General features: G+C 44.9%; 1 protein-coding gene across 5 annotated transcripts in view; it reads right to left on the bottom strand.

Annotated features, from left to right (window-relative positions):
• qm (geranylgeranyl pyrophosphate synthase quemao) overlaps window positions 1-9318 on the bottom strand; it is a 35500-nt gene extending 26182 nt beyond the window's left edge. The window contains exons 1-6 of one of the 5 annotated variants that reach the window (XM_075699656.1): window positions 9132-9318; window positions 8823-8916; window positions 8222-8290; window positions 7806-7904; window positions 3953-4038; window positions 3344-3507 (exon numbers count right to left, since the gene is read on the bottom strand). In XM_075699656.1, coding sequence (XP_075555771.1) covers window positions 3344-3507; window positions 3953-4038; window positions 7806-7904; window positions 8222-8290; window positions 8823-8867 — 463 coding nt within the window. In that variant the 5' untranslated portion in view covers window positions 8868-8916; window positions 9132-9318. Of the gene's footprint in view, window positions 1-3343; window positions 3508-3952; window positions 4039-7267; window positions 7484-7805; window positions 7905-8221; window positions 8291-8822; window positions 8917-9131 lie in introns of those variants that run through there. The other 4 variants (XM_075699662.1, XM_075699669.1, XM_075699676.1 and 1 more) reach the window with 4 other exon arrangements.
• Between the last annotated feature and the right edge of the window lie 5322 nt (window positions 9319-14640).

Here is a 14640-nt window from a genome sequence, read left to right as displayed (position 1 = left end):
GTTGAAATCAAGAAAAAGAAATGGGCATGGGCAGGACATGTAATGAGGAGGGAAGATAACCGATGGTCATTAAGGGTTACGGACTGGATTCCAAGGGAAGCTTAGCAGAGGGCGGCAGAAAGTTAGGTGGGCGGATGAGATTAAGAAGTTTGTAGGGACGACATGGCCACAATTAGTACATGACCGGGGTTGTTGGAGAAGTATGGGAGAGGCCTTTGCCCTGCAGTGGGCGTAACCAGGCTGCTGCTGCTGATGATGATGAGCAGAACGTCTCGACGGAACGGTGAAGGCATAAACTCAAGCTGATGAAGGAACTTTAGCGTAGACGTACGTGAGCTGCCTGATCGGTCTCCACGGTCCAGCCACCCGTGGCGCAGAGCTTACCCACCCAAAGAAAGAGCTAATATTGCTCTAACCAAGTGTAAAACATTTTAAACATTTATAAAAACAACATGTTAACAATTACACTCCTGTGAAAAATTTACACCAGCATCAAAGAATACATTTTGTTACTGCTACTGTGTGTGGTTGAGCTCTATGCCACCAGGTGGCTGGCTGCACCATGCAGACCATTCACATTTTGTGCTTCTGTTCATCCCCTGAAACGACACACAAGGGGACATAGTCAGGCCCTGTCCCCTTGCGCTTGCGTTTACCCTAATACCGGACTTGTGAAACGCTATTGCATTAGTAATCTTCCGGTGTGAAGTGACGGCCGCACTCGTGCAAATCCTGGCGCCCATCGGGTAGCGGCAGTCCAACGCGCTGCAGCCAGTCCGCTCATCTACTGCCTTGCAGAGGGACATGATGTCACAGCTTGACATATTGCCAGTTGCTACGTTTGTAGTCCACAACGCAACAAAGTCGAATCATAGCGCTCGTGAAAAGAGAGACCGACACTGACGGCGGAGCTCTCGTCAAAGACGTTGTAACACAAGCAGACGACACTTGCTGTGTGCTGGAAGTGCTTAAGTGTACTGAAAAATTGTTCTTGTGCATTCTCTTTATGTTACTTTCTTTTTATAAAAACAAATTAACTAACATTCCAACTATTACAAACATTATTTGTTTACCATTAAGTTGGAAAAATTATCGATCACACGCCCTGGGCAGCAAATCGGATAGCTCGCCCCACTGACGTCAGATGGGTGATTTCTGTTATATGGGTAGGGGCAGCTTAAAATTCCGCCGAGCAGTGTGCTGCGATCGGCAGCGATGTGCATTTTTAATACTTTATAATAAATTACACGCTTTACGCGGAACACTTAGATGCGTCAATTAATGATCAGAAGGACCTACTCTAACGACTCAGTATGTTTGTAGAAAATCGTCAAAATCATTTCCAGGTCCCTTTAAGTAGATAAAGTTGTATGGGGGGATTCTTCAACATAAAAACTACATAGGTTCTGACCTGCATGGTTGCAGAGACTAGTGTTTGAACACAGACTGAGTGTTCCCTCTCATGTTGATGCAGTGCACACCACACTCTCAAAAAAATTTTTTGGTATGCTTGCTTTAAAGGGCCCCTCACCAGGTCTGGCCATTTCGAACTGACAAGTGCAATGCGTACAGTGCACGCAAATGATCGTGCATGCAAAGTTCTATGCTGCTGCGCACCGCAAAAAGAGCTGAAATTTCAAACCAAATGCCCTGCGCCCTTCTCCTCGCGAGCGCCACACTCCCAGCTGGAGAGTCAACATCACTTGTGCAAGTGCACCTACGTAGTTTGCGGTGCTGTAACGTCACTCACAGTGGCACGTGACTTTCAGAATTATCCAAGGCAACAGCAGTTATTAGTTTTATCTGTTGCTTCAATAGATGATTTAACGTTTAGAGAAATAATAAAACCTACAAACCGAATGTCTGCGTGCCTCTGTTTACTTCGTACCGCAGCAACAGAGATGTACTTCCGTTTCATCTGCTCGTTCCCATGTCGTGCAGTCATGCACGCGGAGAGTGAAACTATGTGATTTTCTACCATGTTCCAGCATGCGATCATGCTCTGTGATCCACTTGTGTCTGCCTCAATGTTCGTGTAGCACTCGCTTATACCACTAGTCAGGTGTTCCCATGCATAGCGCGCAACATCGCGTGCTAAGCAAAACGAGACAAATGCAACAGCTTGCACGTGAGACCATCAGCAGAAGTGTGCCGTGCAGCAAAAAGGTGAGAAAAAAAAAGAATACAAGGCAGGGCCTGTGACGTATGCGTCAAGCATTCTTCCAGCTGCAGTATGGGGGAACGCAGGGAAGGAATTTCACTTGCGGAGGTTAGATGGGCGCAAGTGGAGAGAGTGTATGTTGGCAGTGACGCTCGCCTCCTGAAATCATGGGTTCACAGCACTGAAATATTACTATCCCAGCTATTAACGAACCAATTTGAAAACTTATTACAGTAGAACACTCTCTAAAGGGCACGTAACAACAGCCAGTATAAAAACAAAATTTGCTATGTGGCTTGGTGAGGGGCCCTTTAACGATTCATTTGGGCAATCTTTCTGGGACTTGAAATTTTTGTTCTTACCACCGCACCACATTCACAGACCGAACTATCTGCTCTGCAGAAACTGAAGCCAATGACCATGATGAACAACTGAAAACTAATCACCATAATAATAAGATTCATTTAAGATTTAATCACCATGTAATAAGATTTATTTAAAACCTTTAACATTCTCAACATTTACAATTTGACAACATACAACATTGCCTCCGTCATGCATCAAATAGTTAATGAAAAACTGGCCTTGACAACAGTCTCGCTCCATCCCTCACTTCGCCATGTTGGAAACACATCTCGCTGTCATTTTTTATTGCCTAAGGTAAATACTAATTACGGTCGCTCTACACTACAGTTTACAGGTACCTCAGTTTGGAATAAACTTGACAGTGACCTAACCACTCTAAGAACATTGCATACATTTCTTAAACAATTAAAACTCTCACTTATTAACAATGCGTAACACTGCACATGCTTGCACAGGCCCTCACTTTTTTTTTTTCTTTTCCTGTGCTGATGTGTTCGATGATGTAACAAAGAAAGTTGTTAGAAAAATGTATCTCATTTGTGAAATGTTCCCTACTACTGTATTTTCTTGTTTTATTTATTCAGCTATTTAAGTTTTATGTGATCTTGCAGTATAAAAAAACAGCTGCCATAAAAGTGTTTTTTTCCTAATAACAATCGGTAGGGACCCTTTAACAAATTTGTTGGGTCCCAAAAGTGTGTACTTTGCAAAGTGTGTACTTTGCATTAGCTGCTCTTACCCAATCATTCCTGTGCTGGGAAATCAAAGCCACATCAGGCCGGTATTTGTGCCAAAAGAGAATGTAGGCAGGCTCACCAGTGAAAACAGTGGTGGCCCGAGGATCCCCTAGCTGTAGACACTTCTCAAGGCTGAGGAAGTAAACATAGTTAGCAGAGTTTATGGTGCTGGCCACTCCAAAGATGTGATGAGCAACAGGCACACCTCTTCGAAGCAAGGAGTTATCCTCAATGTCATCAATCCTATGGAAATCAGGAAAGACAAAGACCTGTGAAGCCACAGCTCAATAAATTGGGCATGGATAAGAGACCACAGAACAGGTCAGCACAAAAATCTAATGCCTGCACTCACCAATATGTGGCTACACAACTTCTTTCACAATTCAGAAAAAGAAAGCAGTGAATTGCATGTACTAACTTAATCTCACAGCACCTAAACCAACAACCTGTTCATTAAATCATGCAGGCAGGAAGCTATGCGCAGGACTGATGCATCATATGCAGTATTGCCTGTGCATGAAAAATGAGGGTGTTGATTGCGATGAGCCATGACTCACGGCAATCATTGCAATCAGCCAATCAGTCACTGCAGGCAAAGAGACTTTTGGCAGTATCTTCATACGTTGCCAAACTACAACCACCAAGAACACTCATACTCATGCAAACAAAGTTTGGCTATGATACTTACAAAAGACTAGAATTGTGGAGCATTTGAACAATCTCTGTTACAGCTTGACATTTTTCAGGGGATATTTTCAGCCAATAATTGAAGGCCTGCAAATGAGAAGCAGATATTACAAATTAAAAATGAAACCAACATCAAATCTGCTAGCAAGCAGGGCTTTGGCACTGGGAACTTGTGTGCTTACAACTTGGATGAAAAACGTGTTAGAAAAGAATAATTTCAATACAGCAATTACAGAAAAAAACAGTATGATGACTTCAATGTTAGACTCCCAAAAATAGACCAGTAAATTACAGGCTGTTCACACAGGTGTTCACACACGGTGTCATGATTCACATTTATAAATACACAGTTGTATTAGTGACCTCAAATGAGATTGAATAGCTTTCTGCAATCTATCAACAATAACTTTGACAAATCTTATGCATCTAAAAGAGCACAAAGCTTAGAACAAACAAAGACTGGATCATAAGCACACATTACACTTTCTCTGGAGGTTACAACTTCGTATTATATTTACTAATTGGATTAAAAATAAGACATGTACTTGGAACACCAAGTACACTTCACAGAAGCATATACAAAATTTATTCGAATATTTTAATATGCTAACTACAGCCTTGAATAAAGCACAGCAGGTAGCTTGATCATTCCAGAGCTGCGATAATGCACAGTGTATTTGACATAAAAATTGTTACAGCGCAAACACATGCAACCACACGTATCAAGGACGGGACACAAGCGCTGACTCTCAACTAAATTTTCTTTACGGAAGACGGATACCTTATGTAAAGGGAAAGGTAGAAGTGAAGGGGGAAGGTAGTGATACAATCGGGGAATAATGACATTGCGCAACGATGAACGAACGTGCCAGCAGTCAACGGAATCAGGTGTAGAAAAAACAAGAAAAAGAGAAAAAAAAACTAGAAAAACCCTAGAAAAAAGCGAGGGATATTAACATACAATCAAATCAGTAAGCAGTCGCTTCCAAAAAATGAAGCTCTGCAGCAAAGAGCGATACAGAAGGGGTGCTTACGCACTTGCTGCCATATTTGTGTATGTGGAACGCTTCCAAACTGACGCGCGCCGTCGCGTCGGCACTCTTGCCGAGAATCTTCGTCTCTCCCAATCGAGCCTCGCATCCTGTGTATTAAATTACGTACGCGACCAAATGTGCGTACTTGTCCTTTAAGTTACTTAAATTTCGGGCATGTTCCCCCAAGCGTTCACTAATGCAGCGGCCAGTTTGGCCATTGTAAGCCTTTCCACACTTCAAGGGAATGGCGTAGACCCCTCCTGTGGAGCACTTGATGAACAGCTTCTCATGTTTTAGCTGACAATGACAAGCCGTTCATCAAGTGCTCCACAGGAGTGGTCTACACCATTCCCTTGAAGTGTGGAAAGGCTTATGTCGGCCAAACCGGCCGCCGCATTAATGAACACTTGGGTGAAGATGCCCGAAATTTAAGTAACTTAAAGGACAAGTACGCACATTTGGTCGCGTACGTAATTTAATACACAGGATGCGAGGCTCGATTGGGAGAGACGAAGATTCTCGGCAAGAGTGCCGACGCGACGGTGCGCGTCAGTTTGGAAGCGTTCCACATACACAAATATGGCAGCAAGTGCGTAAGCACCCCTTCTGTATCGCTCTTTGCTGCAGAGCTTCATTTTTTGGAAGCGACTGCTTACTGATTTGATTGTATGTTAATATCCCTCGCTTTTTTCTAGGGTTTTTCTAGTTTTTTTTTTTCTCTTTTTCTTGTTTTTTCTACACCTGATTCCGTTGACTGCTGGCACGTTCGTTCATCGATGCGCAATGTCATTATTCCCCGATTGTATCACTACCTTCCCCCTTCACTTCTACCTTTCCCTTTACATAAGGTATCCGTCTTCCGTAAAGAAAATTTAGTTGACAGTCAGCGCTTGTGTCCCGTCCTTGATACGTGTGGTTGCATGTGTTTGCGCTGTAACAATTTTTATGTCAAGTATGCACCAAGTCGCCCAGAAAGAAGTTTTAATTAATAATGCACAGTGTACTATGTGGCATTGCTGCACGTGCCTCACATGTCTGCCTTGTAACATGTGGATTTCTTCCATAACGAAATATGGCCCACCAAGCTACCATGGTACATGTAAATAAACTGTACAGCTTGGAAGAATAAACTGACTTGAAAAACAATGCAACAAACGCACCAGAAAAGCTCACACAACAAATGATACCTTTGGGACTAATGACACAATTTTCCACACACCGGCTTTCCAAGTTAGCCGTTTCAGAACTGCAATGCTCAAGAATTACGAGCTCATTTTAACATTTCTAACATGCCATAGCGCTATTCAATTTGCATATTAATAACCATTAAGCTATGATCTCTTGAGGACCAAAGCAAAATACAGCATGCCACTACCATCTGTTAAAAGGTGAGCAATAAAGAAGCAAGTTTGAGCAAACTAGACTGCTCCAGCTATCTGGAACAAGTGCCTAAAATCTCCGACTCTTATCCAATTTCATAAGGAACACTCAGTTTGTAATAGGTGGGAACACATGAATGAGCACATGGCGTCTGAAATAACTTTTGTTAACATTATGTAGTGCTCTTACTCTAACATGAAAAAAGGACTGCACGAGCTTTGGATGTAAATAGTTATGCATAGTTATTGGATGTAAATAGTTACGACTACTTATCTGCTAAAATCACTCTGTCCTTCATGTCTACGTGTGCAAAAAATGAAGGGAAGAATGAGACACCAGAGAAGACAAGTTCACGCTCCACTGGATAAGCTGGCACAGTTTCGTCTGTCTTTGCAACACAGACTGTGGTGAAAGTCAAAAGCAAGATTCAAAGCAGACAGTGATACCCCAGTTGGACAGAGAGAGACAAAGAACAAGGGCATGTCCTGTATTTCTTCTCTCTTGTCTTATTCTTCATGTGCAAAAACATGAAGTAAAGCTAACTTACCAAAGTTTCCACCCCTATTCATTCATACTCAAATTTGCAGTGCAAATGGATTTAAAAATTAAATTGTGCGGTTTTACGTGACAAAAGCGCAATCTGATTATGAGGCACGCCATAGTGGGGGACCCCAGATGAATTTCAACCGTCTAGAGTTCTTTGGCGCAGACCCGATACACAGTACTTTTGTATTCCGCCCCTGTCAGAACTGTGATCAAACCCGCGACCTCATGCTCAGCGGCACGCGATAGCCCCTGAGCTTTCGCAGCAGGTTGTGAATGGAATTCTATGGCCTACTCTGTCTAATACCACTTTAAGTGACAGCACTTGCCTGGTTCTTCAGCAGAAATCAATGACTCACCTACGTTATGAGAGCAGTATATGGATGTGAGGAAAAGTTGGGGTGTGGGAATCTTGAGTCTCCACAGTGCAGGATGCTGACAACATAGTGCAGACCCAGTAGTCCTGACCTGGTATCCTGACTTCCTAAAAATTTTCCTCACATAGTTTGTTGACCATAAACCAGACCAACTTGTCTGGTACACTTCATAAGTGGAGAACTTTCCTTGGAGAAAATCTGGATCCATCTCTGATCAGGCCTTACTGAAAGCCAACATTAATTATTGATTTTGTGTGCAAACAAGCAAAGCACTGTCAGTAAGAGTGGTGTTAGACAAAATGTCCCGTGAAATGCATTCACCGGAGCCCAGAATCAACACGGCAATTGAGTTTAAACAAGCACTGCTTTTCTAGTGACCAATTCTATGACTATGCACTACAATGTTAGTAACACAAAGCAGTGTCACTAGCAAACAAACATAAAACGAACAAGTTATGAAAAATCCCACCCAATAAACATGCAACCATCACAATAAATAACAGACTACACAAAATCTCACCAATTCACAACATAATCCTTTACAGTATTTGCCCCTTTGCAAATGAATTCTGTACATCTCCAGAGAGGAATTGTATAAGACATTATAAACGTTTCCACACTGCAATGCAATGACACAGCATTGTTATGAATTACATCTTTGTAAACAATGATTTAACACAAATTTTACTTGGTGTACACCACATGCGAACAACAAACAAGGTGCTTACATTCTTAACACATGTATTAATGACATAGGATGTTTAACTAAGGTACTGTTACACATTTACAATGGCAAAATAATGGTGTTACTCGAAATGCCCTCATGAATTTTGGTTATTTTATAACAGCACCTTGAAAGTTCACTAGCTTTATAAGAACCTGCAGACACTTACAGTATAGATACAAAAACATAAGTAAACTTAGCATCCATCTTACCTCTGCCAGTTTGGTTCTTATTTGCTTTCCAGGAATTCTGACAATGTAATAATAGGGTTGAAGTATCGCCTGAAATAAATTACAGTAGAGAAGCATTAACCATGAGCACGAAGACTTCCTTAGCAGCTCCAAGATTGAAATGCAGATATACTATGGCACCATTATACGAAACGACAACAATAACACTTATGTCCCTTGTTCCCAGAGAACTGAATTATTAAAGTCTGGCCTTCTCAAGTTTATCCAGTTTGTGCTGCAGACTAATGATGATCTTTAACTGTTTACATTGGTACATAGTATAGACTGCATGACGCAAACAGGAAGGTAATATGGGCGTCATCTACGAATCGCCCTAGGCGATAAAGGCGTGCTACCTACACTACACCTCCTCAAGGGTCAGAGCTAACCGTGAAAGGAGAAACAATGTCAGCGATTAACAGTGCGCAATTAAAGCTCAACACGCGCAGCTAATGTTACACCAAAGTGAAGCTGTAGGGTCCTCAACACAAGGGCACCACAACGCCGGTACCGTAGTTTACAGCGACGAGTTGCACTCGCTTTAAATAAGAATAAAGTTGCTTTAATACATGATAGTACTCACTCTTTCCATTTCCTCGCTACTCATAGATTGCTCGTTCTTGTCCATGGTGCGTCAGACGTAGATGTAGTTATAGTAAATTCTTCCCGCGACTGTTCTGATGAAGCATAAAAGAGAGCACTGCGTGAATACGAATACCTCAAAACAAAAAAAAAAGCTAGTACTGAACACGTGTGCAAAGCACAACACTATTGAAAGCACTGCTCCGTCACGTATCATTCATTTCCTATTACTCGCATGATGGGCACGCACATGATGAATCGCGACACACGTCGATCTCATGCATTGAATTTAACGAAGGATCAGGCGCACCTAAAGCTCCAACACCGCAGGACTTCCTGAACTTCTATGTTACAAGTAAAGTTAGAACATTCTAGCAAATTAAACGGAGTTTCGCCACAGCTGGGCCAGGTTCATTGATTCGTGACTACATGAACGCCAGCGGAAGAGTTGCGGCAGCCGCTCGAATCCGGGGAACTGCTGCGGAAAGGAGGAGGGTAGTGCGTGGTGCAACGAGCAGCCGGAGCGGCAAAGAGCGATGATGTCATAAAACGCGATGGGGCGCTAGGCGCTACCATCATCTTAGGCGGATTACGGACAGATTAGGCGGAAAGGGTGTTGAGCAACGACTACCGGGTTTAATGTATACGGACGATATTGTACTGTTAGCAGATACCCAAGAAGATTTGCAAACTCTGGTTAATTACTGTGGAGACGAAGGAGACAGTTTAGGTTTCAGTTTTAGTGCAGCTAACTCCGGTGGGATGTTTTTCAACGATACAACTGATCAGGAGCTTACAATACAAGGCCATGAAATACCCCGAGTGGCCGAATACAAATATCTCGGGGTGTGAATAAACAAAGGGCAGATGTACAAGGAAAGGTACGACGAACAGTCTCTCATAGCAAAAGGGCGAAGAGATGCCGGGATAATGAAACATGGGGCATTGTGGGGGTACAACAGGTATGAGGTACTGAGGTATTTGGAAGGGAGTAATGGTGCCGAGGCTTACTTTCAGGAATGCGGTCCTGTGTTTAAGGGCAGAGGTTCAGTCGAGACTAGAAGTAAATCAGAGAGCTGTGGGAAGGTTAGCACTAGGTGCCCACGGGAAAACCACAAACGAAGCAGTTCAGGGGTATAAGGGCTGGGCATCGTTCGAAGCACGGGAAGCAAACGCCTGAGAAAATTGGACGATAACAGGTGGGCAGCTAAGGTATTTAAACACCTATACAGAAAGAGTGTTGACTTACAATGGCGGAAAAGAACTAGGAAGCTAACCAGTAAGTATGCCAGACACGAGGACGAAGAAAGACAGAGCATTAAACGACAGGTTAAAAACGCGGAAGGTAAAAATTGGATAAATTCAATGGAAAAGAAGCATAGTGTGGAACTATATTGATACTGGAAACAGCAGATCAGGAAAGAAGCGTTTTATGATAACTCAAGAGGCAGTGCAAGCTAGGTCAGGATGTCTTAGAAAGCGGAGCTAGAAAAAGAAATTTAACGAAGAAGAAGACACATGTACTGTGTGTGGTAAATCTGTAGAAACAATAGAACACCTCATACTAAAATGTGGCGGTATCCATCCCGATGTCGATGCGGGCACAGTCACGCTTCCTGAGGCGGTTCAGAGATAACAATAGTCATGTAAATAAATATGCGGTGGAAATTAGCAAAATGCGATCGGAGGATTGGTGGCTCAAAAGTAGAGAGGTGACATAAGGTTAAAAGGGTAGGAAGACGTATTTAAAGAAAATTGCGAATTTTAATAACACACAACACAGATAAACAAAAATAAAAAGCTGAGCATGGTGGCAACTGCCATATCACCCCGTTTAAAAGGGGACGCTCCTACCTTCCATCCATCCATCCATTTTCGCTGAAACGGAAAACGTTCAACACTGTTTCGGGCCTGAATGTATTTAAAATTCGTATTTTGTTTGGCGCAAATCTGGCACTACACGCTAAAAAAAATTTACACCTTTCCGGGCTTATCGTAGCCTAACGATAATCGCCAATCTCTTTCGCGTGCACATACTTTCTCTAGTACTGGTGCATTCGTACGAGGCACTTTCGATCGCGACCGATCCCGATAGGATCGAATTTCTCGATCGCGATTGGCTACCTTGCGCATGCTGAGGAAGGGAACTAATCACGATCAAGAAATTCCATCCAGATCGGTCTCGATCGCGTTTGAAAGTGCCCGTTTTTTCCCTATCAGTAACGTCATGTCGTGCTGATACGCGCACGCCGTTCTTGCATGCAAAATAGATGACGATTATCGTTGGGGGACAAAAGATAAGGCCCCAAAGGGCGAAATTTTTTCTTGCAGCATGTTCCTGGCAAACCTTGGTGAAATGGGCTCGAGTAACTCGCAGTGAGAAGTCAGAGAGACTCAAGATTTTGGGACTGAAGCAGGCCTGACGTTGCACAACGCTTCACTTCCAGCTACAAAGTATATATATAATTGTCGTGAAACGTCCTGTGGACGTCCGAATATCCGATTTTGATGTACGGTGGACGTTTTTTGGATGTGCTTTTCTTTTGCGTCGGACGATCCTACGGACGTCCGTAGTGAATCACTGGGACTTCTGTGGATATTCGACGGACGTCAAAAATATCCGTTGTAGGATGTCCTTTGAACGCTCACTGACGATCTGTGGTCCAATGGGTGTACGGCCAACCAGACTGGCCAGTTAACCTGGCCAATACTGTGCATTTGCAGAAGAAGAAAATTTCGGTGCAGTTATACCAACTATAATTAAATTACGAACTATATACTTATTACATATCATACCATTCACGTGATGTGACCATTTACTAACTGTAAAACGCAGTAACAATTTTTAAATAACGGGGCACTTAGGCGTACTTATTGGGGGGAAGGGAAAACTTGTCCCCTCCCCCTGTATCAGGAGGGAGGGCAAAGCATGTCATCACGCACGCACGCACGCACGCACACACACACACACACACACACACACACACACACACACACACACACACACACACACACACACACACACACACACACACACACACACACACACACTGGAGAACTAGTAGGTAGGCCACTGTATAACGGGGTTCAGTTACTGACTCCAAATCGATCCCGCTATCATAAGCAGTCTAGTGGAGCCTATCCGGTGTACAAGCGCCGCGTCTTTAGTCAGAATTACGTTGCTTCTATCCTAAGTGCACATCCACGGAAAAGAGAGCGACAGTGATGAAAAACGAGAGCCACATTTTCGGATTTTTCCCTTTTATTCATTACATCATCAATTAATAGTTGTGTTCATCGCGTGAAAATTAAGCTGAATACACGCCATTCATGCATAGACGGGGACAAACGATCAAAGATAACACAGCACAACTTTTGGGAACGCAATATGCACCGGTGAGGGCATGAGCTCTTATGCATTTAGAAAAATAAACAAAATAGACACCATCACACCAAGGCACACAATCAATAGACACAAACCAAGACGAGCCCCAGGAGGAGAAGACCACTGACCTAACCCTCAATAAACAAGCACACACCTCAACACGACATTACAAGGACCTGACCCAATTCGAAACTCAGCTCGAAGCCAAAACTGAAGCGCTCGCCAACACCTACGACAGCACGGCTGCCGTCACCGACTAACGACTGACGCGGCTGGAGGAGCTGATCACCGCGTCCTGCTGCACCATACAAGAGCGTTTCGGCTACATTGAACAGACCCTCAAACCCATAGTACACAACCCCATCTTTGCGGCGCAATTCGCCAACCACCCATACCTCCAAGAACAGACGCAAGCCCCAACTTCGCCATAGCCATGTTCCAGCCCCAATCCACAATAGTATCGCTACCGGGTCTTACGGTCTGGCAGTGGAACTGCCACGGTTAAAACAACAAGAGAGCAGTGCTGCAACAACACATCACCACAGTAAACAAGAAACCCGACATCATCCTGCTGCAAGAAACGGAGACGGCGACGCCCACCCTCCCTGGGTATCGCGCTCACGTTAGCCCGGCGGAGGGGCGGGTGCTCTGCACGTTCGTCCGCAAAGGGCTCACGTTCATCGAGCACCAACTCAAACACGGCCGCAGCAGTGTGGAATACGCCTTCACCGAAATCATCCCAAGCAAACAACGGAAAGGCCGCCTGTTCATCGCCAACATCTACAGTAACCCCAAGCACCAAACATAGAAATTCAAGACCCTACTACACACGGCCATTACCCAAGCCAAAGACAACATGTTGCTGATCGGAGTGGAGTTCAACGCCGCCCATCGAGCGTGGGGTTACGTGAAGGACACGGCCAAGGGACGGGACCTATTACAGGATACCCTGGACCATAACTGTGCCCTGATCACGGACCCCGCTCATCCCACCCGCATCGGCAACTCCGTCGCACGAGACACCACACCAGACCTTACATTCATCAAAAACGACCACACAGGCAAAGTAACACGGGAAAAGTAGCGTCGACCTGGGCAGCGACCACTACATACTCGAAATTACGATACCCAACCAATTCCGCGGCAACACCATTATACACAAGTGGACGGACTGGGACGGTTTCCGTAAGGGACGCCCCACCACACCACAAGACATCACAGACATCGAAACCTGGACAGCAGAACTCCGCGACGCAGTGCTCTCGGCCACCAAGACCATCGAAACGGACGAGGACGTCGTCGCCATGGACAGCCGCCTGACCCATCTGATCGAGGCCAAACGTTCGATACAGGCGCGCTGGAAGGGGCAACGGCTGAATCGCAAATTGAGAAAGAAGGTGGCCGACTTAAACAGGGCCATTGAACACCTCTGGAAGGTCCTGTGCCGTCAGCAGTGGAACGAAATCTGCAACCGAGCTGACAGAGAACTGCATCGCGGTTGCACCTGGAATCTATTTCGCCACCTCCTAAACGAAACCAAGACCAAGTCACACCAGCGCGACCACCTAGTCTGCCTCATGCACACCACCCCACAACAAGGAAAAGACGCTGTTATCAAGAGTCTGGAAGCCAAGTATCTGCCGGACACGCCAACGGAAACCCACCCACTGTACGGGGGGCTGCCCAACGCGTACGTGGCTCGACCGAGACATTATACATGTCAGAGGTATGGGTGGCGCTGCACGAGCTCAACACCCGAGAGCAGCCGGCCCCGATCTCGTTATCAACAAGATGCTACGCAACCTCGACGATGCGTCGATCGAGGCCCTAACCCGTTACTTCAACGAATGCTGGCACTCGGACAAGCTCCCTCGACAGTGGAAAACGGCAAGAACGATGCTGATCCCGAAACCGGGCAAACCACCGGACATCGGCAACCTGCGTCCCATATCACTCACGTCCTACGTGGGCAACGTACAGGAGCACGTTATAGCCAACCGGTGGCAGGAATACCTGGAGAAGGAAGGCCTCTATCCGGACACGATGATCGGCTTCCGGCACAGACTCAGCACACAAGATGCCATGCTAGAACTCAAACAAGAAATCACCGACAAGACACAAGATAGCAAAGTAATTCTGGGGCTCGATTTACAAAGCACATTCGACAAAGTCAAACACTCAGCCATATTAGCACAAGTATCAAGATTCAACATAGGGTTAACGAGCTACAATTACATTTAAGACTTCACCAACCGCGCGGTGGAACTGCATGCCAGAGACCTCAAGCTCCATAAACGCAAGCTCGGCAGCACGGGCACCCCGCAGGGTTCGGTCATCCCGCCGTTGCTCTTCAACCTCGTCATGATCGGGGTAGCGAGGGCAGTAGCGGGGACTGGCGTCCGGCATACGATCTACGCCCACGACATTACCCTGT

Source organism: Dermacentor variabilis, chromosome 1 (assembly GCF_050947875.1).
Source record: "Dermacentor variabilis isolate Ectoservices chromosome 1, ASM5094787v1, whole genome shotgun sequence".
Classification (NCBI taxonomy): domain Eukaryota; kingdom Metazoa; phylum Arthropoda; class Arachnida; order Ixodida; family Ixodidae; genus Dermacentor; species Dermacentor variabilis.
Note: the sequence above shows the minus strand (reverse complement) of the source record. Positions and strands in the feature narration are given on the sequence as shown.